General features: G+C 42.4%; 1 protein-coding gene across 3 annotated transcripts in view; it reads left to right on the forward strand.

The window, feature by feature from the left end:
• LOC124607497 (DNA-binding protein D-ETS-4) overlaps positions 1–22,093 on the forward strand; it is a 171,185-nt gene extending 149,092 nt beyond the window's left edge. For 2 of the 3 annotated variants that reach the window (XM_047139878.1, XM_047139881.1), the window contains exons 2-6: positions 15,533–15,933; positions 16,700–17,067; positions 18,968–19,122; positions 19,256–19,439; positions 20,513–22,093. In XM_047139878.1, the coding sequence (XP_046995834.1) occupies positions 15,533–15,933; positions 16,700–17,067; positions 18,968–19,122; positions 19,256–19,439; positions 20,513–20,919 (1,515 nt within the window). In that variant the 3' untranslated portion in view covers positions 20,920–22,093. Of the gene's footprint in view, positions 1–4,717; positions 4,861–15,532; positions 15,934–16,699; positions 17,068–18,967; positions 19,123–19,255; positions 19,440–20,512 lie in introns of those variants that run through there. The other variant, XM_047139880.1, reaches the window with a different exon arrangement.
• Positions 22,094–25,173: the final 3,080 nt, after the last annotated feature.

Genomic DNA, 25,173 nt, shown 5'->3' on the forward strand with positions numbered 1-25,173 from the left:
CAATGAAATCTGCTTTCTTAAATTTTTTGTGGTTGTCATAAAAGTTGATAAAACACATTATTGAAAGTGCGTTGATATTGCTAATAGTGAGCTAAAAGATATTTTCAGATTCTGGACTCTACTTACCTCTTTAAAAGTATGTTGTTAGCATACTCCAAAAACATTAACGACTTTTGTCATTTTTTAAATTGTTTTTAGGGTAGGCGTAAAGTACCCCCCCCCCCTCCCCCCTGGTAACTCGCGTTATGGAAAGTGCCTTTGTATTGCTGCGGTTAAAGCAGCAATCTCGATATTTTCACGCTACATCATAGTCCAGTTTTGCTCAGTCATTAGCATAAGAAACAGCGATATTTTGCTTATCGGCCCATAGGGGCAGCTGTAGAAATCTTGCACTTCATTAGTTGGCAAGCAGCTAACGAGAGGAAACAGATGAATGGTTAAGTCAACCATGTAACGCCATCTCTTGACATGCGCGACAACTACACTGCAGCGCGTCGCTTGCGTCCACAACTGCAATTCGAGTACACAGCCACACGTCTCATCACTCTCATCGATATTGTTATTATGTTCAGTGTACAGTACTGTGGCAATCTGCGGAATGATTTTCTGTGTACGATGTTTTACTTTACATGTAAGATACGCGTTTCGTCACAATATGCTCTAATACCAACAGCAAAATTTCCTGTTTTTTACTCACACGTGGGCAATTTGTTGATAAGAATTGGATCTCAAACAGCCCGCTTTACTCCTCAGATTAAAGAACGAGAAAAATACTGAACATTTATTAAAAGTTTACAAAATAGCTACGGCCATAGGAATACAAGAGTCCAGTACATTTAAAATGAAGAAGCATCTACCAAATAGCTTCGAGCAGGATTATAGACAAATTTGCTGCATGCTGTCTAAAGGCAAACGCGAAAATGAATGATTGACGCGTTTTAAAATGATTGCAACTGACTTTGAGCGACAGTTTGTTGTTAAGAGATTTGGGCCCATCAATTACAAGAAACAAACAACAACCACCGCAGCGAGCCGAAGTCTGTGGCCCTGCACCAAAAAAAGGCGAGGACGATTGCATCTGCCAGATAGTTTACGGTTAGCGATTTTTACTATGTAAAACGATTTCTTTTAATTGGTTACCTTGCAAAGGATGAAACAGGAACAGATGGGAGTGTTACGCATGTCTTATGGACAAAGAGAATAAAAAAAATTACCATCAGAAGAGGCTTGAATAAGCGGAAACGTATTGTTACAAGCAAATAAATTTGTGACAGTATATGTTTTTAGTGTAGTGAACTTATGGGAACCACTGATGGGTATTTTACAAAACTCACAGAACCGCGCTTCTGAAGTAGTACACTTTGTGTGCTGACCGACATATATTAATTCGGACATTTTCGTCTGGATTGCGGTATTTAAATAGAGAGAAATAATTTCGTAACAACATTAGACTCAAGCTGCAGTGTTGAATTCAATATTGATTTTCGTATGTTGGTGTGAAAACTACATTTCTAAGGGATTAAATTACCTAGGAACAGTATGAAGAGCCACAAAAAAGGAACAAAATAGAGCATCTTGTCACGTGCAATAAGCCACACTCAGGATGCTCTGCATCATGGTAATGTGAACCTTGCATCCATGCAATAAGATTCCATACAGCTGTGAAGATGTTACGCGGCCTTGTTCGTGTCATGGCGGAAGGTTGGCAAGCGTGCGACAAGTAGGACGCGAGGCGCAGTGGGTCGCCGGCCCACCTGCTACGGCAGACAGCGCATTGCCAGACGCCCAAATAACCAGTTGACTTGACTCCTCCCACTCCCCCTCCCCCCCCCCCCCCTCCTGAAGAGCGTTGCGCAACACTAATAATCGGGTGGTCATAGGCAGCGTTACGTGCAAAGTTGAAATCTCCTTTGTTTAATCAACTACTGATGACTAACAAATATTTTGTACAGGTTTAAGACGAGTTATTCATTCTGCGGATAACATGTCACATCCTTTTTCTGAATACAGGGTCTCAACAAATCCTTGTATTTGTCAATTTCTTTCATTTTCGATGCCATTCGCGGGCGAGTGTGGCCTTTTGAGGTGAAGTCTTTTAGCATTTTAAAAGGTCTGAGAAACGCTACATTATAAGACTGACTTAATTCATTACAAATTATACAATTATTGCTGAGGATCTAGTGCAACATTAGCCTAGTGATATGGAAGATAAAAAGGAGGCCATAGATAATGGATCTTGAAAAATACCTTAGGAAGAAAACCAATGGATTTGAAAGCCATGTAATACGCATATTAAAAGTTTTGGAATCCGTAATTGCAATTAAATTACGTCCATATTGAACAGGCTGCAAACTGTTCAATTATTTATGTAATGAGAATAGTCACCTGATCACATCAAAGTGCAGTAGTCACTCACAGACGGTAGATGGCAGCACAAGTGGTGGAGGGTATACACTACTGGCAATTAAAATTGCTACACCAACTAGAAATGCAGATGATAAACGGGTATTCATTGGACAAATATATTATACTAGAACTGACATGTGATTACATTTTCACGCAATTTGGGTGCATATATCCTGAGAACTCAGTACCCAGAACAACCACCTCTGGCCGTAATAACAGCCTTGATACGCCTGGGCATTGAGTCAAATAGAGCTTGGATGGCGTGTACAGGTACAGCTGCCCATGCAGCTTCAACAGTAATGACTGGCGTATTGTGATGAGCCAGTTGCTCGGCCACCATTGACCAGCCAAGAAGTTTTCAATTGGTGAGAGATGTGGAGAATGTGCTGGCCAGGGCATCAGTTGAACATTTTCTGTACCCAGAAAGGCCCGTACAGGACTTGCAACATGCAGTCGTGCATTATCCTGCTGAAATGTAGGGTTTCGCAGGGGTCGAATGAAGGGTAGAGCCACGGGTCGTAACACATCTGAAATGTAACGTCGACTGTTCAAAGTGCCGTCAATACGAACAAGAGGTGATTGAGACGTGTAACCAATGGTACCCCATACCATCACGCCGGTTGATACGCCAGTATGGCGATGACGAATACACGCTTCCAATGTGCGTTCACCGCGATGTCGCCAAACACGGATGCCACCATCATGATGCTGTAAACAGAACCTGGATTCATCCGAAAAAATGACGTTTTGCCATTCGTGCACCCAGGGCGTCGTTGAGTGCACCATCGCAGGCGCTCCTGTCTCTGACGCAGCGTGAAGGGTAATCGCAGCCATGGTCTCCGAGCTGATAGTCCATGCTGCTGCAAACGTCGTGAACTGTTCGTGCAGATGGTTGTTGTGTTGCAAACGTCCCCATCTGTTGACTCAGGGATCGAGACGTGGCTGCACGATCCGTTACAGCCATGCGGATAAGATGCATGTCATCTCGACTGCTAGTGATACGAGGCCGTTGGGATCCATCGCGGCGTTTCGTATCACCCTCCTGTACCTACCGATTCCATATTCTGCTAACAATCATTGGATCTCGACTAACGCGAGCAGCAATGTCGCGATACGATAAACAGCAATCGCGATAGGCTACAATCCGACCTTTATCAAATTCGGAAACGTGATGGTACGCATTTCTCCTGCTTACACGAAGCATCACAACAACGTCTCACCAGGCAACGCCTGCTGTTTGTGTATGAGAAATGGGTTAGAACCTTCCCTCGTTTCAGCACGTTGTAGGTGTCGCCACGGGCGCCAACGTTGCGTGAATGCTCTGAAAAGCTAATCATTTGCGTATCACAGCATCTTATTCCTGTTGGTTAAATTTCGCGTCTGTAGCACGTCATCTTCGTGGTGTAGCAATTTCAATGGCCAGTAGTGTAATTTATTGCCGCATATAAAAGTAATGTCGAAACATAGAATAAGTCTTCCTGAACACACTGCTGCCAGTTCCATATTTGTACACTGAATAGTTCGCCAGTTTGAACGTGCGTTCTGAGCCAGACACGGCAGACGAGTCACACCGAGGACCATCTCAATGAACTGAGGTAGTGAGAAGAAAGTCGTTCATCAGAGAATATGCCGCATATAAAAGTAATGTCGAAACATAGTGTAAGTCTTCCTGAACACACTGATGTCAGTTCCATATTTGTACACTGAATAGTTCGCCTGTTTGAACGAGTTGAATGGAATGTAACATTATGCGTGCGTTCTGAGCCAGACACGGCAGACGAGTCACACCGAGGACCTTCTCAATGAAGGGAGGTAGTGAGAAGAAAGTCGTTCATCAGAGAATATGCTTCGAATTTTTTATTCATATGGAATTGAGAACTTTCTTAGAGAATGTTCTTTTGCTCTGAGAATCTTGGGGTTCTTTTTTTTTTTTTATTCTTATTCATAGGACCGAATATGCGGGCTGTCCGTACTGCTGCCGCCACAAACAACAGTGCTACTTGGATAAAGAGAAAGGAATTCTTCGCGTTATACTGCGAGCAGTGTGTGTGTGTGTGTGTGTGTGTGTTGCGCCACCTCTCTCGGGAAGGCCAGACGGCGAAGAGCGAACAAAGGAAAAGATATGGGCGTGGTCAGAAACACGGCATACCGCATCTTCTGGTACAGAAAGAGACGCGCGGCGAAGGGGCAGTAGCGGCCGAGAGACGAGTGCCATTGGTGGAGCAGGGCCGTGAGGGGAGTGGAGGGTGAGGGCGTGGGCGCGCCGCGGCGCAGCCGAGCAGGTGCGTGCCGTGAGTCAGGGGCGAACCGTTAGCTAGGATAGAGCTAGCACGCCGCGCGGCGCAGCGCGGACCGAGCCGCCTAGCCAGTCACTCAGTCAGGCAGCAGTCGCCATCGTGGGCACCCACAGCGCGGACCAGCGTCGCCATGCTGCCCTACTGTCAGTCCGCAGAGGTGAGCCCCGCACCACCCCTCTACTACTTCTACGCAGCGCGCAGATGACACCCCAAATGCTTTGTTCTCGGCTGAAAGCGCCGCAGTGCCGTCAGGTGGTGCTTTCAACAGCACTACGTGTGCTTCGCACCCGTGCCTCGGGCTGCGTTATTACGCTTCTACCAGTTCGGTGGTGCCTGGAACACAGAAGTTCGCGTCTTCCGTCTTTCTGCATCTACACCCTGCAAAGTAGTGAAGTGCATGGCAGAGCGTACTTCCTAAAGTAACACGTATTAGGTTTTCTTCCCGTTTCATTCGCGTTGGAGCGCGTGAAGCGACGCAGCTTAAATGGCTCTATGCTGCCTGTAATTAGTCTAACCTTCGCGGTCCCTAAGGCTGCGATATGCATGTGTAATACTCCTAGATTTCTCCCGAAATATTTCTCCTCGAATCATTGCAAATAGGGCTTCGCAGACAGTAGGCTGCCAGTTAACGTTTTTAAGCCTTTCTGAGACACTCTCCCATGGATCAAACAAACATGAGACCATTTGTGCTGCCCTTCTTTGTACTTTATTATTCGGTATTGGTCCCACACAGTCGAGCAGTATTCCAGAATGGCTCGCACCAGTGTTTCGCAAGCAATCACCTGTGTAGCTCTACTGCATTTTCGCAGTATCCTCTAAATGGAGCGAAGTCTGCCACTTGCTTTAGCTAAGACTGATCCTATGCGATCATTCCATTTCAAACCTCCACAGATTGTTTCACCTTGTTATTTGTATGATCTGATTAATTCCAATTGTCTCACAGATATTGTAATCATACAATACTTCATTCCTGGGTTTTGTAAAATGCACGGTTTTACGTTAATGAACATCCAGAGCAAACAGCCAACTTATCAAGATCTGACTGAATATCTGTGCAGTTTTTATCAAACAAATTAAAGGTAACTACGTCATCTGCAAAAGCCTGAGCTCACGATTAAAGTTTTTGTTATTGCTCTGTTTTTTGTTTATTCGATCGACCCCTTAGTTCCTTCTCGGTGCCGTGAGGCCTCCAGAAAATAGTAAAGTGAATGTATGTTTGCGATGTCATTGCTGCTGGCCTTACGCTGCTGAAACGACCGTGTGAGTTACACGCTTCACAGCCACTGAAAAATTTCGTTAGACTGTGGGAAATCCAAATCTTGACTTTTGCAGTTGTGGTCGATTACAGTACCCGCGGTACTTGGATGAGTAGTGAAAATTAGTCATCATCAAAATAGTTAAGTTCGGTGAGGCCATTAACTCGATGTGGTCTTGTTAAACATTCTCTGATGATGAAGGAAATCCATTGTAGTGAATAAACAAAGTTATATATGGCTCCCAGCTTCGTGCAAGCGTTTCAATTTGGCGTCAATTTGACGCCTTCCGCGCCAACTTAATTGCTTGTTGATTCAAACAGCTTCTACTTTGGCCCCACTACGCAGATTTGTGACATGATCACTCGGAACCGAATCCACGACCTGTGCGCCAGCAGCTACTGATGCCAACCACTAACCACTTGGGCTCCTTCACGTTTTCGTCTTACCACTGCGTGTCGACCAATCACGGATAAAATAAAATAAGTAAATGCAGTTTATTTTCAATCAAGAGCCACAGCATCTGGCAGTATGAAACTGCAGTTTGAATACTGAGAGATCACCATTGTGTCTCGATCGACACAACCTCTGTGAGGCGCCACAACCCTCGATTACGCATCTCTGTTCTCAAAAATGAGTTTTACGGTTGCTTGGTTTTGATCGCCTGTTGAAGGGGGGTCTACAGAGGTTGTGGAACCGAACTTTCTGTCGGAGGACGTATTCTAAAGAAAGCAGTGTCCTGATTTTACAGTCGCGTGTCGGAAGAATTATGAAGTGTAATTCTCCAGTAGGGAATGTCGTCCACGATTTGTGCATTTTTGAAAGTTGAAGTTTTATTCTAATCTCGTGACATGATTTTGTTACTCTTTTCGACAAAGGAAGCAGTAAACTAACTGTGGCATCTCAACGATTCCGCTTAATTGACTCTGCCCATCCCACTCGAAACAATGCTAATGCTGAAACAATCCGTCATCAACAAGGAGAGATTTTCAGCGAAGTGAGTAAGGAATAGGAATCTTATAATACGTATGATGAAATTCAAAAAGCTTAACGTTTCCAATATTAATTCAGTTCTCGTGACTAATTAAATGATTTTCGGCGTATTGTAATGTGAGCAACCTAACATTTTTTATAGTTATGAGCGCTGTTGTAAAAAATCTATCAACCTTGTTGGGTGCTGAACAACATTCCCTGCTACATGATTTGCTTTCACGCCTGCAAGGTCAAAGAATCGGATCGCACCTACGCCGCCATGCTGCTGTGTACCGCATTTTCAACAAATGCTTTCATCGGTTCTTCCTGGTGCTTGGCACTTGGAAATAATAAGTTATTGTAAATGCTATTTCAGCCCCATACTCGTTTTTTCTGCGTTTCAGTAATGGAAGTATGACGTTACGAAAAGAGAGTTATTGCAGTACGATGTTCATGAACTATACAATATTCCAAGCCCTGTTGCGTTTTTTATTCATCGATATGCCTTCATTTGCCTCATACTTAGACTGTTGAAAACATTTCTGACTGCAGTTTGGAGGAAAAGCATTCTGCCTGATCGAACCGCGATCGCAATTTTTGAAGATTGCGACCCCCATTAGCCTCTTGTTTTCCGACGCCCTAATTTTTGTCGTGGTGCAATGACTCCTGACTGATACAGCTGTGTCTTCAGGCCAGAGCATTAACCCCTAGCTGTGGCCGGCCACTTTCTCTCGATCGTAGAAAGCGCAGGAGTGGACGGACGGAGGCTGTAGTGAAAGTGCGACAAGACCACCGACCCTCACGAAAAACGCGAGGTTCATCACACTGTGGTCAGCTAGCCCATTCGCGGTAGGTTCAGACAACACAGAGCTTACCCGTGACTTTCCAGTTGCGCTTTATTCCCCAGCAAGCGAATTACTGTTCAAATGGCTCTGAGCACTATGGGACTCAACATCTGTGGTCATAAGTCCCCTAGAACTTAGAACTACTTACACCTAACTAACCTAAGGACATCACACACGTCCATGCCCGAGGCAGGATTCGAACCTGCGACCGTAGCGGTCACGCGGTTCCAGACTGAAGCGCCTTTAACCGCACGGCCACGAATTACTGTTGCGCGGGAGATTGGTTGGTTGGAAAATCAATGGTGGTTTTGGAGTCGATTTTTGTTACGGAGTACATTTTGGGTCGATAATCCATAGCTGCTAATTGCAGTATCGAGATGCCTCAGTTCCTTTCTGTACATTCTTCTCCGACTACCATCTTAAATGCCTCTTTAGAGAGGGGCGGTTGTTGCTGTTGCGCAATGGCTAACCACACCCAACAGCAGTGGCCTCGATTACGGCTTACCGACTAGTCCACTTCATTATTTCTCGCGAAGGCCTTTATTATAGGCAGTGTTGCCAGCGACGGCGTCGAAGCGACTAGATCAAGGGGAGCACGACATAACTTGCTTTTGTTCACAGTTCTGCTTAAGTACTTCGATAGATGCAGCGGAATATATAACCACAATTCTGATTTTCAAATATTTGTATCTGCGAGTACTCGTCCTAATACATATGTTCCTATCATTGCCCAACCATGGGCACAGCACTCGGAGGATAAACTTGTTCTTGGAAGTGTGAGTGACTACAAACACTGAATGGCTGTGTTCGCAGGACGGCAGTGGACAGATATGCGAATGGATGCTCGATGGTCCAAGGAAGTACTCTTCCTGAATTTCAAGTAGATAAGAAAAAACCGAGATAAACTAATGAACGATGGATAGAATGATTAACAGATCGCTGGAGCAACATTGGTTCCCCCAGTCGGAGACCTAAATGCATGGCGAAGTTACAAGGAGGCTTTTATCAAGCAGTAAACGGCAAATGGCAGATACGAAATGAGTAGCTCCGTTCGCAGCCCTGTCATGAACAAGATAAAAAGATGATATCGCCACTTTTTGCACTGTTTTCGTGCATCGATTTACAAAATGAGAATTCTGCAAGACAAAATGATGCAACTAGTTTCGATCAATGTTTAGCCACATCCCATTATGTTTCACCGAACGAGGTGGCACAGTGGAGTAATGTGGCTCAATCCCTACCCGGTCATCCTGATTTCATGCTTTTCGCTATCAGGCGAATGTCGGGAAGAGTCATTCTAAACTGTCGGGCCGATCTGCTGCTCCATTTTGCTCCAACCGAACTTGTGTTCCGTCCCTGATGACTTCGGCGTCGACAGGACATTGAACAGTAACCTCCTTTCCTACTTGGTTACAAGCTGTTGGAAACAGTAGTAGCGGTGAACAATAGCACGAACGCACGAAGCTGAACTGGTCAGGCATTAAATAGTACTTCAACGGGTTGGGATTTCATTGACAATCGGATAGAAAGGAAGGAACAAAAGAATTACAGTATCGTTGACAAAGAGGTTCTTCGATTTTTTTTTCTCTATCTCAGAATGTGACAATCCCCTAAATGTGGATATGGTAAGATGCAACATACGCCGGGTTTCACCTTGCAGTTTGAGTTCCCCTCGTAACTGGTGAGCTTAGTTAGTTATACAGTTGGAGAAAATTCCAATTGGGTAACGTTGGACAAAGCACCAAGATGTTCGATCCATCCACTGCGTTGATTGATTCACTTTATGGCGCTATGATTCATTTTTGTAAGACATCAGCCAAGTCTACTCTATGCTGGTTGCAAATAAACTATAATAAATTATTAAAAGACTCTAACATGGGTTTTCTCCTATCGCTAGTATTGCTCGTAATGTGCACAGCCGATGGGAAAGAATCATGAAGGTTGTCTCTAGTTGTGATAATACCATTTGGGCAGCCAGTATCGTGAGGAAAGCCCCCGTCCGAGCAGGTTTAGTCCTGCGCCGACCGAATCGCGATCGATGAATCACTGGTTCATGTTTTACGTGGAGCGCTTTCGCAAGCGAAATGTCAGTTAACGGTATAGCAAACAGCCGCGCCCGCTAGCAGCGTTTTACTGAGAGGCAGTCCCGTTTCGTTCACATTGTCGTTGCCGTGTTCACTTCTCACGAAGAGGAACAACACTGTATTTGACATTATCTTTCCCAGAAGAGCAAAGTACTTCATGATGTGGTTCAATCCAGATCGTTTGAGAGGTTTAAGCGGTGTTTTTTTTACCTCTGGTAATGCACTGTTGTCGAAAAAATAAACACAATCGCACCGTCGTCAGGATTCCACGTCTGTCTATCGAGGATGACAGCGCTGTACTTACGACATTGGAGTTGTGTTCCGGAGGCGCCCCGCTTAAAAATCTCAAAAATCCTTCAAGTAAACTTGATTTCGATTTTCCCACGTTTTCCTAAGTCACAGACATTTGTCTCAACAGCGCCCCTGGCAGTTTCTTTCCCATTATAGTCGTCACATGCCTGCGATCTGTCTGTTTAATTATCTCGATTACGACGAAACACACCAAACTCTTTAGCTTTGTTTCTTCTTTTCGCGTGAAACTGTGTGTTCACTCATAACAAGCTGAGTGTTCAGATTATATTGGATGGCGCAAGATCACCCCATAACAAATGGGATTATTTGTATTTACATTTTGCTATTTAGCCGGCCGAGGTGGCCGAGCGGTTCTAGGCGCTACAGTCTGGAACCGCGCAACCGCTACGATCGCAGGTTCGAATCGTGCCTCGGGCATGGATGTGTGTGATGTCTTTAGGTTAATTAGGTTTAAGTAGTTCTAAGTTCTAGGGGACTGATGACCTCAGACGTTAAGTCCTATAGTGCTCAGAGCCATTTGAACCATTTTGCTATTTAACTGAACTTCGGATAAGTTCTTGCTTTATTTAATGAAGGGCGTAAGCAAAATATGGCGACAGGGTCTTTCTAATCTGCGCGGGAAAAGAACTATGGCATCGCAAGTGTTTTAATTATACAATCTTGCTCGGTTTACCACGCAGAGAAAGAAAAAAAATGCTTTCTTAACAACCTACAGGCCCTGTGCCCTTCCGTTTTGCGACTCCCTTAGCAGTGAACGGAATCTTCATTTTTGCCGAATTGTTTTTTGTAACCCCGAAAATCTGTAGCAGAACGTGACTTGGTAAACAGCTTCGATATTCTGGACACGAAGTGTAACTTCACATGACAAAAGAAGATGTCTCTATGTCGAAAAATATAAGTGTATCAAATGAATTTCATCATTTTATTCTTGTAAAGACTAATTATATAGCACATATTATGAAGAGGTCGAGAACGACAAACGACTCGAAATATTGATTGGTGACTTTATGTTTACAAAAAGTCTGAGGGATCATGTGCTCCGGCGCTCTCGTTCTCATTCGACAACAACTGGATTTGCTTGTGCCCTTTCATATCGATTTGAGGATTCGACAAAGATAGTGTAGGTCTGCCAAGAAAATTCCAGGTCAGGTACAGATTTCCTGGCCAGTATCTGTGCTGATCCTTTCAGAATATATCTCGACCATTTTACTACAGCAAACGTGAGGAAAGACGAAGGAAGAGAGTAAGCATATTCCATTATTTGAGAATATATCCGAGAAACTGGCGCACGTTAGGAATGATTTATTACAGTAGCACTCTGTCTCGTAGTTGAATGTGGTAGTGGTCCGAAGGGCCACTCGGTATCACGTGTTCACTGTTTAACGAGAAGAGAAGTGCGCGTGCTTTAGTGCGGCAGTAAATCGGGTTAGGCGGAGCGCGTCGCGTCGTGCCTGTGTGCGCGTTGTGTTGGCGACCCTGAGTGCGTGAAAGGCGGCGGCTAACGGTACCTTGTTGGCCGCAGCCGCGCCTCGCTGGGCTCTGCTAGCCTCCTACGTGACTAGCCGCAGCTCGCGGCAGTCCTGTCTCTTACTGTAAGCAGATTGGTGCAAACGTTCTCGGGTACCACGTCCCTAGCGGAACGGAACGGGAAATCGAGAAACTAACACACCAGTAGCAAACGACGTTCTCCCGCAATGACCTACATATTGTACTCTCAAATAGCCATTTCCCGTTTTTGGGGGCCCCTTTCGGTTAGTTCAAATGGCTCTGAGCACTATGGGACTTAACATCTACGGTCACAGTCCCCTAGAACTTAGAACTACTTAAACCTAACTAACCTAAGGACAGCACACAACACCCAGTCATCACGAGGCAGAGAAAATCCCTGACCCCGCCGGGAATCGAACCCGGGCGTGGGAAGCGAGAACGCTACCTCACGACCACGAGCTGCGGACTTTCGGTTAGTACTTTAAGTAAGCACGCCATCGCAACAATATAATGTTCTTAGGACAGAAAACTGGGCTTCTGCTCGTTTTCAGATCACAAACAAACATGTATGGAATTCACAAAATAAATAAATAAAATAAAATAAATGGAACTGGAAGTCTTGGTAAAACCAAGTAGCGTGTCGTGGCACTGTGGTTACGCCCTGGGACACAGATCCCGAAGATACGGTGTCCAAATTACCCTTCGGTCATGCTGATTTATGCTGTTCTTCCATAAATCACTGGGTTTGGAGACTGCTATGTTACTGCTCTTTCTCCCGTACTGTGCCCGGCGTCTTCCTGCAGCGAACTTATTATTTACAAGAATTTAAACGCTTTGAAATTGAGCAGTGATTAAATGCTACGTGCCGCGCGGTCTGAGACGCCTTGCCAAGGTGTTCGCTCGGCTCCCCCCGTCGGAGGTCCTCCCTCGGGCAGGGGGTGTGTGTTGTCTTTAGCGTTAAGTTAGTTTCAGTAGTGTGTAAAGCCGGCCGGAGTGGCCGAGCGGTTAAAGGCGCTACAGTCTGGAACCGCACGACCGCTACGGTCGCAGGTTCGAATCCTGCCTCGGGCATGGATGTGTGTGATGTCCTTAGGTTAGTTAGGTTTAAGTAGTTCTAAGTTCTAGGGGACTTATGACCACAGCAGTTGAGTCCCATAGTGCTCAGAGCCATTAGTAGTGTGTAAGCCAAGGGACCGATGACCTTAGTAGTTTGGTCCCATACGAACTTACCACAAATTAAAAAAAAATTAATATTTTGGTTCCGTTCCCCCATATTTAGTTTTCCTACACCAACTGGATGTGGATTCATAATCTAAATTTTACAAAGCGCAATACTGACGGATCGCTTTAAAAAATGGATGATATAGCAGCGCTTAGAATGGAACGTAATTCATTTGGATGGCATAAAACAGCCAACATCGTGTAGATATGAGAAATTATTTTCCTTCCATCTTTTTTTCCATCTCTATCCCTATTTTTCCACATAACTTTAACTGCGAGAACAAAAGAAAGATCTTCCTTCTGCAGCAGATTTATCGTAGGCGCTGTTGCGCGGTTCTAGCAGTGTCTAGAGGAACATTCGGAGGAAACTGAGGCAGTCGAGATGGCACTGCAGTATTTCTGGCCATCTTATTCACAGTTCAGAACCATCTTGATACCCGTTTTCCAAACTCATGAGTCACTCAATATTGTGGCCACCAAACCGCCTGATGCGTATCGGAACTCGTGAATAAACTGGGTGTTAGCCGCAGAAGTGAGAAAAATGCAAGTTACATACGTAGGGCGATGTAGGATCTATTGAAGTCGAAATGGATGTGATGGATGACTTGTTGAACGACAACGCGCCATTCACAGTTGTGAAAGCACGGATATGGCTGACGTACTGAAGTACCATTGTTTGTCTTTCATACATTGACCATAACTGAGATACTAATAAATCCTCATCATGTCTTTTCCCTATGTGAAGGCTTTCTTCTGTAAGGTCTTTTACGGCGATGTCATTACGTGCGACAGTTAGTAGTCCTTTGGGCAAAAGAGGGAAGAATCGCCCCCTTATCTATGATATGCAAGTCGTATTTATATATGCAGTTTATATGGCATGAAAATGACATTAAGGCCATTATAGCAATAGCTCTGAGTGTAGTCGCACAAGGATAAGAACGGGAACCGGCCGGTCTTTTGAAATGGACTATCCAGACACTTATCGAGAAATCACGGAAAACCCCAGACACATTTCCACGTAGGGCGAGGGCTGAATAATGTAATAGACTATAGTGCGGAATACTGGTGTACAAAGACTGACACACGATTACAAAAGGCATAAGCGTTATCGAATTTCGCGAGCCCTCTTACGCAGGATTGAGCGCTAAAGGCCTCGATGCCAGAAGCATGTTCTGCATTCAGGGTAGGTAACAAAGTGAACACTGGAAACTGAATGTATCTGTACAGTAAAGAGTATTCATAAACGTTATTCTGATCTAAATGTAGTACACAGGTCAGGGAGGAATATGATAACGTTTTATAAGACACGCAAAATAAATAAATGGAGTAGTAGAGAAGCCGCTGTATCGCGACAAATGCACCAATAAAATGGGCAACCTTTGTTTCTTGGTAGCACTACTTAACTTCGGCCAATTTCCTGACTCCAATAGTCTTTCTTTTGCCGTTATCGAATCCCTACTGTTCCAACAGTTGTACACGCCCTATCTAGTCCAAAAAGCGTCTGTTCATCTTCAGCAAATTTGTTCGCGCGGACGTTAACTATGTGCCAAGTCTCGATTTCGGGATTACAACTAGCATATTAAGGTATACAGTGCCTGACAAGTGGTGCAGTTTAACGTGTACCAAAACATGTGTGTGCCTGACGTACATCGAGAACTATCATGGTCGAATGATGTGTAGCGCAGCGTGAGAAATTGCGTCAGTGCACACGAGACGGTCTTTTTGTAGCCCGAAAAAGAAACTGTGGTTATAAATAGCCAGGTCGGGTTTACGCGAGGCGCCCGCGGGGAAGTTTTTTGCTGCCGTAGTCAGCTGTGCCTCTAACCCTCTTTCCAAGCTGGGGGCGCTCGCTACCCCTTTTTCTGTCTCGTCTGTGACGTCAGCGTCCTGCCGCCTTCCCACGGAGTTCCGTTGTCTGAGCATCTCATCCCTGCCTGCCAACCTCCATCCATCGCCACAGTTATAACATATAAATGCAAATATGTCCTCATTATATTCTGCATTGGAAAATAGTGACTATCTGGAATTGATGACGACTTTACGAACTAGTTTGTAATAATCCATTGATCTAGAAGCGCATCAGCCCATTGTTTAAATTTATTCAGTTTTCAGGCTTCCATGTAGGGACGCTCTTCATATTCCTTCATCCTTCTTTATATTCCTTCATACTGGTGTTAAAAAACTTATTGATGTTACCAGGTGCCCTACTTGGTGCCAAATTACTGTCCCGTTCGTCGGTAAAATGTCTGTACGCCTTTCAACGTATCTGTGTATTTCAACAACTTGCAACCCTCATATCTATTATTCTATAGGCCGTCATATCCGTTATTATATGTAGGACTGTCATAATACCCATTTCCCTTTCCATTCCAACAAAACACGTGATATTCTGGCTGTATGTGTTCCGTTCGGAGATATTATGACTTTGCTCTGACCTTGAATTATTTTCAATTGGGTCTCTCCTGTTAATGATTTAGTAATGAAACATCTGTAGTTAGTAAGGGATATCTGAACATGGCAGAAATTTACAGCTTAAATATTTTACACATTATAAACTTGCATTCTCTGTGATCCTCTGAGTAGCACATCTAGCTTCGAGGATAGCTGTAGCAGCACAGTACTGACCTGATCTCACAAAGACGTGGTTGTTACAGATGCCGCAGACGGTTCCGTCAGCCGGTTTCACGCCCCCGTGCGACTACAGCCAGTACTTTGCGGCAGAGTTATTCGACCTGTCGCTACTGCCAGACCCGTGCGAGCTACCGTCACCGCAGGGCATGTCATTCTACGGAGGTCAGCAACCGCCACAGGGGCCACCTCAGCAAGGCTCTGGTGGAACCCAGCCGGGCCCTGGGGGCCACCCCATTAAAGAGGAACCCATTTGGCAACAACATCTCCCACAGCAGCAGCTGGGACCAGTGTCGCCGTCACAGCGCTGTCCGTCATCTCCGGTCAAGCACGAAGAACAGAGTTTGGACTTGCGTGCCGTGCTTTCGGAACATCAGATGCTACTACAGGACATAAAAGAAGAGCCAGTACATCACCAGCACCAAAGGTATTTACATTTAATGTCTGTGAACATTCAGAAAACTCCAAAGGAATTGCCACTCCACAGTGGACTGTGAGCCGATTTGGAAATTCCTGGCTGATTAAAACTGTGTGCCATAACAAATCTAGGATCTTTGCCTATTGGTGTGCAAATGATCTACTGACTGAGCTATCCAAGCACGACTCACAATCTGCCCTCGCAGATTCACTTCCTCTAGTAAACTTCTCCCATTTTCCAAACTTCACAGAAGTTCTCCTGGGTCTCTTGCAGGGCTAGCACTCACGGAAGACACAATATTCTAGCCTGAGCCATTTCTCTGCTACATCATTTCTTCCAAGTGTACCAGCCCCGCAAGGTACACAAGAGAATTTCTGTGAAGGTTGAAAGAAAGGAGAGAGAGGTACTAGTGGAAGTGAGGGCAGGTTGTGAGTCATACTTGGGTAGCTCAGTCTGTACAGTACTTGCTCGCGAATGGGAAAGATCTGTGGTTCATGTCCCACTCCAGCACACAATTTTAATCTGCCAGGAAATTTCATTCAAAAATTTGAAAATATTCTAAAGGCATATAACTTTATTAACTGTTACAGTTCTGAAAAATCAGACTGGCAGAATTTAAATGGAAGCGATCTGTAATACAAAACTGTTAGCAGGATAATTGATTGTATGGTTGGAGATTCTGTGTCACGGTCAGCTTTCCTGTTAGAAAGATATGTTTAAATGACTCCTATGTGACATTATGTAATCATTTACAATATTTGTATTCAATTTTCAGATCACCATCACACCAGGAAACTAGTGTGCCTCTTATGTTCCCTGAGCCACAACCTGGGCCATCATCTGCCCAAAGTGGGTTGCAGTCACTGCCAGTACCTGTAGCGACAGCATCAGGTTCTCGAGGTTCTGATGATCACAAACTGTTGAGAGAGTTCCTGAGGGATCCTTCCTTCCAGAAAAAGTACAATTTGAAACCTTTTGAATTTGCTGGCCTTGGCAGTGGCTTTGTATCCGAAGAGAGGCTCGACTTGCAGCTAGGGCTGGGTTCCACATGTACCGAACGAATGGAGCCTGTACTGAGATTGGCTATAGAGCAGCTGAGGAGAGATGTCGGTGAAACATGTTCGCAGCTGGGTATTTCACCAGGTATGAAGTTCATAATGTGCAATATGTAGTTCTTAAAATATCAAACAATCCATGATGTGCACTGTGTAACTCTTAAAATATCAAATGGTAGAAAGTTCAGGATGGAATAACAACAATATTGAACAGGACAGACTGCTACTGACCTTACAGAAGAGCTGTTGAGCCACAGACAGGCACAACAGAAAGACTAATATGTATTTCAGCTTTCAGCCAAAAAGCTTTTCTCAGAAGTAGGAAACACACATCGCAACTCTCACACACATGACCACTGTCTCTGGACACTGCAGCTGGACTCAGCCACTTGATCAGAGGCAGTGGTAATGTGCTTGTGTGAATGTGTGTGTTTTACATACTTCAGAAGAAGGCCTTTTGGCTGAAAGCTACAAAATATAGCAGTCTTTTTGTTGTGCCTGTCTGTGACTCAGCATCTCCTCTATTTGATAAGTAGCAATCTATTCTTTTCATAATATAGTTCTAAAAATATCTGTTGGTCAAATTTTGCTTGATAAGTATTTAGTACAGAATTATAAAGTATGGAAAGTTCTGGTAGAGAATTAAGAACTATTTCGGAATAAAGGAGATGGCTCACCAATAGGCAGAAGCACTGCGTCATTGGTAGGTACAACAAACACAAGGTACACAGCTTGGCTAGCATTCAAAATGCATTTTCTTTTTCAAGTGTAAAGGAAACACACACACACACACACACACACACACACACACACACACACTCACTCTCACTCACTATTGGGTTGGGAGTGGGGGAGGGGTCAGTGAGTTACCTTAGGTTTAGGCCAGGAAGGTTACAGGAGCGAAGAATGTTCTGCAAGGATAGCTCTGATCTGTGCAGTTCAGAAAAGCTGGTGATGGTGGGGATATCCTTACAGCACATCCTTAGCCTAAACCTAAACTCGCTGTCTCCTACCTCCCATATGTGCGTGTGTGTGTGTACACCATCCCTTGCGCCAGTACCCCTGTCCAATTTGTGTCCCAACATCTGCTAGCTGTGTGCTATTATCTCAAGCCCAAGACTATGAAATTATATGCCTAACCGTCTGCCATCTGCCCCCTCAACCCACATCCCTAGTTAGCCCCCACTCTCCCACGAGCCACTAGACACTTCCCCCGAATCCCCTCTGTGCCTCCCTCCTCTCTCCATCCCTCACTCCACCCCACCCTGCACTCTTACCTCATACCAGTACACTCACCACGGGCCAGGAAAGATTTGGCATTGACTGAACACAATGTAGGAAGACAGGCATGTGCATGCGACTGAGAGTGTGTATATATTTGTGTGCATATTTTCCCTACATGCTTGAAAAATGAAGTAAGTTCTGAAAGCTAGCCAAGCCGTGTCCTTTTGTTTGTGTATCTATGAATGATGCAGCGCTTCTGCTTTTCGGTGAGTTATCTCCTTTATTCCTAAATAACTGCTACAGAATTATACAATCAGCCTTAAAAACAACAACCGGTACAGAATAACGTGCTATCAAACACCAGTAAATCTTTTTGTCCTTTGGTTTCAGTGGGAATAATAATGTTAATGTTAATTTAGTGCCTCTAACAGCAGGAAGTGATATAATTTAAAACTGCATAATTTTCATATTTAATTCTCAATAAAATAAACTACTTAAAATTTAATACAGCACAGAAAAATTAAGTATTATTCATTAATCTCTTTAGTTAACTGAAAGCTATTTCAATGGACATGTTTTATGTGAAGTTTTGTACGCAATTCTAAATTACAACATATTTTCAAAGAAAAGAAAGAAAAGCATCTTCTTCCCACTTCGACCACCAACATACCTCTAATAAGTTATCTTGCATTCTGTAGAATATAATTCATAATTTAAGAAATGATTATGTCAGTTTAATCATGAATATCTCTTCGCTATTGCAGATCCTGTAGGCTGGTCAACCACTGACGTACAGAAATGGTTGCTGTGGGCATTGCATCATAATTCTTTACCTGTAATCAATATGGAGTACTTTGAGATGGATGGTGCATCCTTAGTACAACTTTCTGAAACGGATTTTCAGCAGAGGGCTCCACATGTAAGTATTACTTAGCTTTTAAAATGTGGACAGAAATTACTATAGTTAATTAAGTGAATGCAGAATAAGAAATAAAAAAAATATTTGCTTTTAAAGTCCCTTGCATTAACATTCAATGTGTTCATTGTTGCAGAGTGGTAGTATTCTGCATGCACAGCTAGAGATCTGGAAGGTTGCATGCCAGGACCTTGAGGGTGTAGCAGGTCCTAGTGGATCATCAGTACCAATGCAAATGCAACCTACTTTGCCTTGGAACAATGGCAGTGGAGCTGGAAATGCCAGTTCTAGCAGTTCAAGTGCTGGTGAGCCCTCAGATGGTGAGTGGTATTATTTTTTTCTCATGTATTCCATTTTCTTGCATGCAAAAAAAATAAAAAAAACCTGATGATATACAAAACGGTTGCATAATATACAGCATGTTGTTTATTTTACTGGCATGATTGTAAAGGAGTCTTCTCTCACATATTGTGGTACAGCACATGTCTTTGATTGCCAGTTTGGCTGAGTCCTTAAGAACATTTTGTTCCGTTGACTGCCTTTGACTACTGAAATCAGTTAACTGCTTAGAGCATCATTACATGTAAAGAATAATCATGGTCATGGACTTAATGGGACATCAAACATGCCCATATTACAGTAATGCTTGCCTATTTGTCTTACTACTAATGTATAGGTCATAGAAAAACATTATGTCAAACTGTGTGAGACTTTGTTTTCAGTTATTGCAAAAACAGAAAACCACTTTTTGTAGATTTTAGTAAAGGCAACTGCTCAACATTGTCAGGTGGTGACTACTTGCCAAAACTAACAGGCAGCCACCTGCTGATAATGTTAAGCTTAATTTCAGTCTCAGCTGTGGGATAATTCTTAGGAAATAAGCTGTATACCTTCAGAGAATATTCTTTACAAATGAAAATGAAACACAAATAATTAGAGGATGTTATTGGAACACATCCAGAAGTCCAGTAGTTTTATCTGTCTTATCAATTACCACAAATATATACAAAACAGGCACTGCCTGTAGTCAGGCAAGAGTTAGGGCATTCATTTTCATGTGTATTTATAGCTTTTTGCTGTGCAGCAGTTTAGTGGAAGCAGTTTTACTAAACCTAGCCGACTGCTTGGGCAAATTATTATATGTCCCCTTTCAATGCAGTTGGTTTCATGAAGTTTACAGGAAAGTTACTAGAAATATTATCATGCTAAATACAAGCCGAAGCATAAATGCAAGCCAAAGCAAACAAATTATCTATGCCAATAGGTTTAGTGTGGGGCTATAGGAATCATGTTATCAGCAAAGAAAGATATTCGTGTCTTTGATTCTGAAATAAAGCATTGCTTCAGCACTGAAAGTAGACAAATTAACAAAACATGATTCTTTTCTCTGCAGATGAGGATGAAGAGGAAGCACCAACTCCTCCACCAATGGGATCAACTGCAACCGGTACACTGAGCCCACATACTGGAGGAGGGAAGGCTCCATCAAGTCGCAGCCAGGGAGGTTCTGGAGCGGGTTCAGGATCACACATCCATCTGTGGCAGTTTCTGAAGGAGCTGTTGGCATCACCTCAGCTGCATGGATCATGCATACGGTGGTTAGACCGTTCAAAAGGAGTTTTCAAAATTGAAGATTCAGTTAGGGTGGCTCGTCTCTGGGGCAAGCGCAAGAACCGACCAGCGATGAACTATGATAAGTTGTCGCGATCCATACGGCAGTACTACAAGAAGGGTATCATGAAGAAAACAGAGCGTTCCCAGAGGCTTGTTTATCAGTTTTGCCACCCGTACAGTCTTTAAATGCTCTGGGTAACAGCTCCTCTTAAATGTAGAAAAGAGGAAGCTGCCTGGGGTTTAGAAGGTGTTGGTTAACCCCCCTCCCTCAGATACTATCGCTTAATGGCGAAGGTGTTTGATGGGGCAAATGTTATATACTTCTGAAACAGGTGTTGTCAGAGGAGAGCATAGGTTCTATCTTATGCACTACATCTTTCTGCATATCTGGTTTCAGGAGGTCAGAGTATGCCATTGGCAATATAAATTTAGGTTTAGTTATAAGTTAATACGAGGAGCTTATGTCTGTCTGTCTTCTTCTAGCAGTGATTGTTCAGCCATGGGAGGTAATTCTCATTGCTGCTGACAACATTGTTGATGGAGGTGGGGCAGTACGTGCACTTGTATTTTGTATTAAGGTTCTCATATGTTAGTTACCGGCAAGTAAGTATGATGCTTGCAATACAGACAACATTCTGTCACGATGCTCGTTCCGGTTTTACGGCTCTTGACGCTCGGGTGGGTTGCTGTTCTGTGCAGGCACTCTGCTGAAAGCTGGTGATTTTTGATCCCATATATCTATGATATATTTTCCAGTACGTTCTATGAACAAATTACTGTAATTGATAATTGTATTGTTTGTGTTGAATGTGGTCTCATGTGAGACACATTGACAGTTGCTTCAGTAAGAAGCAGCTGTCTCCCCTTTAGGTGATAATAAAAGATGTATCTATAAACTCACTTTAAATATGTGTAACATAATAAGTACACTATATATCTTATTATTCTCTGTTCCATTTTATTGATTGTGTAAGTGATGGAGAGAAAATTATGTGTATATATATCAGATGGATTATTTATTTGCATTTAATTGTTGTATTTTAAATTATGAAAACTTTGAAGAGCAGTGCAGTACTGCAGTGCTGGATATTTCTGGTCTTTGTGTTTTAGTGGCGATTTTGAAGTGAAAACACAAATAAATATTTGTGCCAATTGTTGCGACATAGCACCATTGTAAATAGTGTGTGTGTGTGTGTGTGTGTGTGTGTGTGTCATAAATGTGTATGCTTGTTCTGTAAATAAACAATTTTCTTGTGAGTTACTTATATTTGAAAAATTATCAGTGCAATATTTTTTTAATGAAATACTATGTATCAGCACATTAATATGTGAAAAAATAAATAACATTATATTTACGACACTTCTGATTAAAACATATAATCTCTTTTCCCAAACAAAACCTCAGAACAAAACCAAATTGAACTTTTCTTGTGAGTATTACAAGCTGCAGCAACGATCATGCAGCATGGTTGTATGGTATCCTAAAGAGAAATACTCATAAAATCTAAGTTATGCGTCTGATATCTTCCTAGGTGTTACACATTTCAAAATTTGGCTAGAAAACTTGTAACTCGTGCGCCTCTGGAAACTAATCTTACAACAACTGTCTTTAATACATTTAAAATGCACCAGAAAACAGTAAAATACTTATATTGCCATTTCAAAAGAATCTTGTCAGTTGTTAAAACATCACAATCAAGGTAAGAAGAATTGTAGAGTGCTAGATTATTAAAGGGATCAATATAAGTATGATTTGTATACCGCAACTGCAATTCAGCTGCTCCAACTCTTATCCTGAAAGAAACTACAACTTTCACTAAGTCCTTCATCAATATAGCAATGCGAAACTCCCTTGTTACTTTCCCTGATGAAATAAAGGTCAACATCATTTAACAGTTTGTTAATTAGATCTATGAGAAAACTTTAAAATGGAAGTAAGATTTTCAGTCCCGAAAGTACGGAGGGAAGTTACTTTAGGCAAGAGAGAAGATAAATCTCATGACCACATTAAGCTATTGTATGCACAACCAATGGAGTGCAAAAATGATAACAGGAGATTGTTGTCTTATGAGAATCAATAGCTAATGACTTCATGTAACACCCCCCCCCCCCCTTCCAACTTGACCTACAGGGTAAGGGGGGCCTGAAATTTAGAGACACACAAATAAAACCTCAGATCAAATTTTATATCCAAAGCTGCAGGTTGTAGTAGTTATTTGGAGATGAAGAGGCTTACACGGGACATAGTACCATAGAGAGCTGCATCAAACCAGTCTTCAAACTTATCACAACAACAACAAAAGTAAATGCTTATATATGCGTGTATAAAGTTGTTCATAATCCTAGGGCTGCTAAACCTTCTGTCTGAGTATATTTTTGAAGATTATTTGTCAGGTTGTAGTAGTTATTTGGAGATGAAGAGGCTTACACAGGACATAGTACCATAGAGAGCTGCATCAAACCAGTCTTCAAACTGATCACAACAACAACAAAAGTAAATGCTTATATATGCATGCATAAAGTTGTTCATAATCCTAGGGCTGCTAAACCTTCTGTCTGAGTATATTTTTGAAGATTATTTGTAAGTTTGATATAGAAAATCCAACTGATATGTTCACCATACTGAATGTGTCTGGCTGATGTAGCAAACATTAGCTTGAACCAAAATAGCTACATACAAAGGTTATTTCACTTTTCAACTGTTCTTTGCAACACAGATACCTTATAAACATTCTACCTGCACATATTGTAGTATTACCAAGACTTCATTACCTGACAGCCATATGTCAGGATTCCTTCCACTCAGTACAATTTCAGTTACAGATCTGTTCTCTGTGAAATACACATATGAATGCTTCTGCTTTTCTCCACTGCTCGTTTATTTCTCTGTCGTTTTCTCCATTCTCTTGCATCAAGCTTCTTAGGTACTTGAAACTCTCCACTCTGTTCAATTGTTCCCCACCTATTGTTATTCCAGTTGCTCCTCTATCCTTCTTTCTTGTTGTGATAATCATCTCACTCTTACTTATACTAAATTTCATCCCATATTCTTGTACTGTACATTCCCATATGTCCGACTGCTCTTGTACTTCCTCCTCCTTATTCCCCAAAATCATCAGATCAGAGTTTCAGTGAAATACAGGTATGTACTCACTTTGTAAATGCAGATGTTACTGACATAAACAGTTTGGAGTGAAGGCTCCATACAGTTCACGGTCTTCATTTGAATGCATTAGGAAAGGAGGTACTTACGGAAAAATTTTTTACTCGTATTTCGCGGTGCAATGAAGTACCCAGGACAAGTGGAAATCGATCGCAAGTAACAAAGCGTTCTTTTCATGCAGCGAACAATATAGCCATCAACCAGTGTCAAAACACGAAATGGTTTAAAACCAATAGGCCAGAAAGTAACATTCAAGCTGGGAAACAAACTCAAATTACGAAATGGTTCAAGCCAAAAAGAAATGAAGCACAAATTTTGCAAGCTCCAAAAATATTGGAAGACAAATAAGCTGCTATACGTGTGTCTTCCAGAACAAGGAAAGCTCCAGAGAGGAACAGTGATTTTTTATGGCTGGCACCAGGTAAATCACTTCAGCACCATCCAGATCCAGTGCCATCAAGAAAGTAACTATGGATGTAAGTACACAATATCAAAGTGACAAAGAAGTGTACAAGCCAAGTGAGCAAGCTGATGGGTTGCTACAGAAGAATCCAGACCTACCATTTTGTGAGGATGGCTCATTATTAAATATTAGGTCTTTAAAAAATAAATATATAATGCATTGTAACATAAATGGTTTAAGTGCTGAATACTCATGTGACAGAAGCTCTAAGTTAGATGAGCTACAAGTTTTTTTATCTGAATTTCTAAATTTTAAAGTAATTTGTTTAAATGAACACTGGCTTATTAGCAATATAAAAATCTTAAACAAAATTGAAAACTTCAAGGTAGCTACCAGATTTTGTAGGATAAATAAGTCACGAGGAGGTTCATGCATACTCATTCATTCTGATTTAGATTACCATGTAAGATGTGACTTCAATTGTTTTAATGAAGAGTGTATTTTTTAGGGTTGCTGTGTCGAGTTAAAGGACTTAAATGTTGTTATAATATCAATTTATAGAATCCCAGAGAAGGTGACAACTGAGCATTTCCTACGTAAATTTCAGAATTTGTTAGAATACCTCAGTAAAGAAAAGAGGAAAAAAATTGTAGTTGCTGCTGATTTCAACATCAATGTGTTGAATGAAACATGTGAGGTATCAAAATTTACAGACTTAATAAAAAAATATGGCTCCAAATTAAATTTTTCTGAATCTACAAGAGAAAATGCTCAGTCAGCTACATGCATTGATAACATTTTAACGAATTACGTATTTGAAGATGGATATAAATTTTGTCTAGATCTAGGTCTTTCTGATCATTCAGGATTATTC

This window comes from Schistocerca americana, chromosome 3, assembly GCF_021461395.2.
Source record: "Schistocerca americana isolate TAMUIC-IGC-003095 chromosome 3, iqSchAmer2.1, whole genome shotgun sequence".
Lineage (NCBI taxonomy): Eukaryota > Metazoa > Arthropoda > Insecta > Orthoptera > Acrididae > Schistocerca > Schistocerca americana.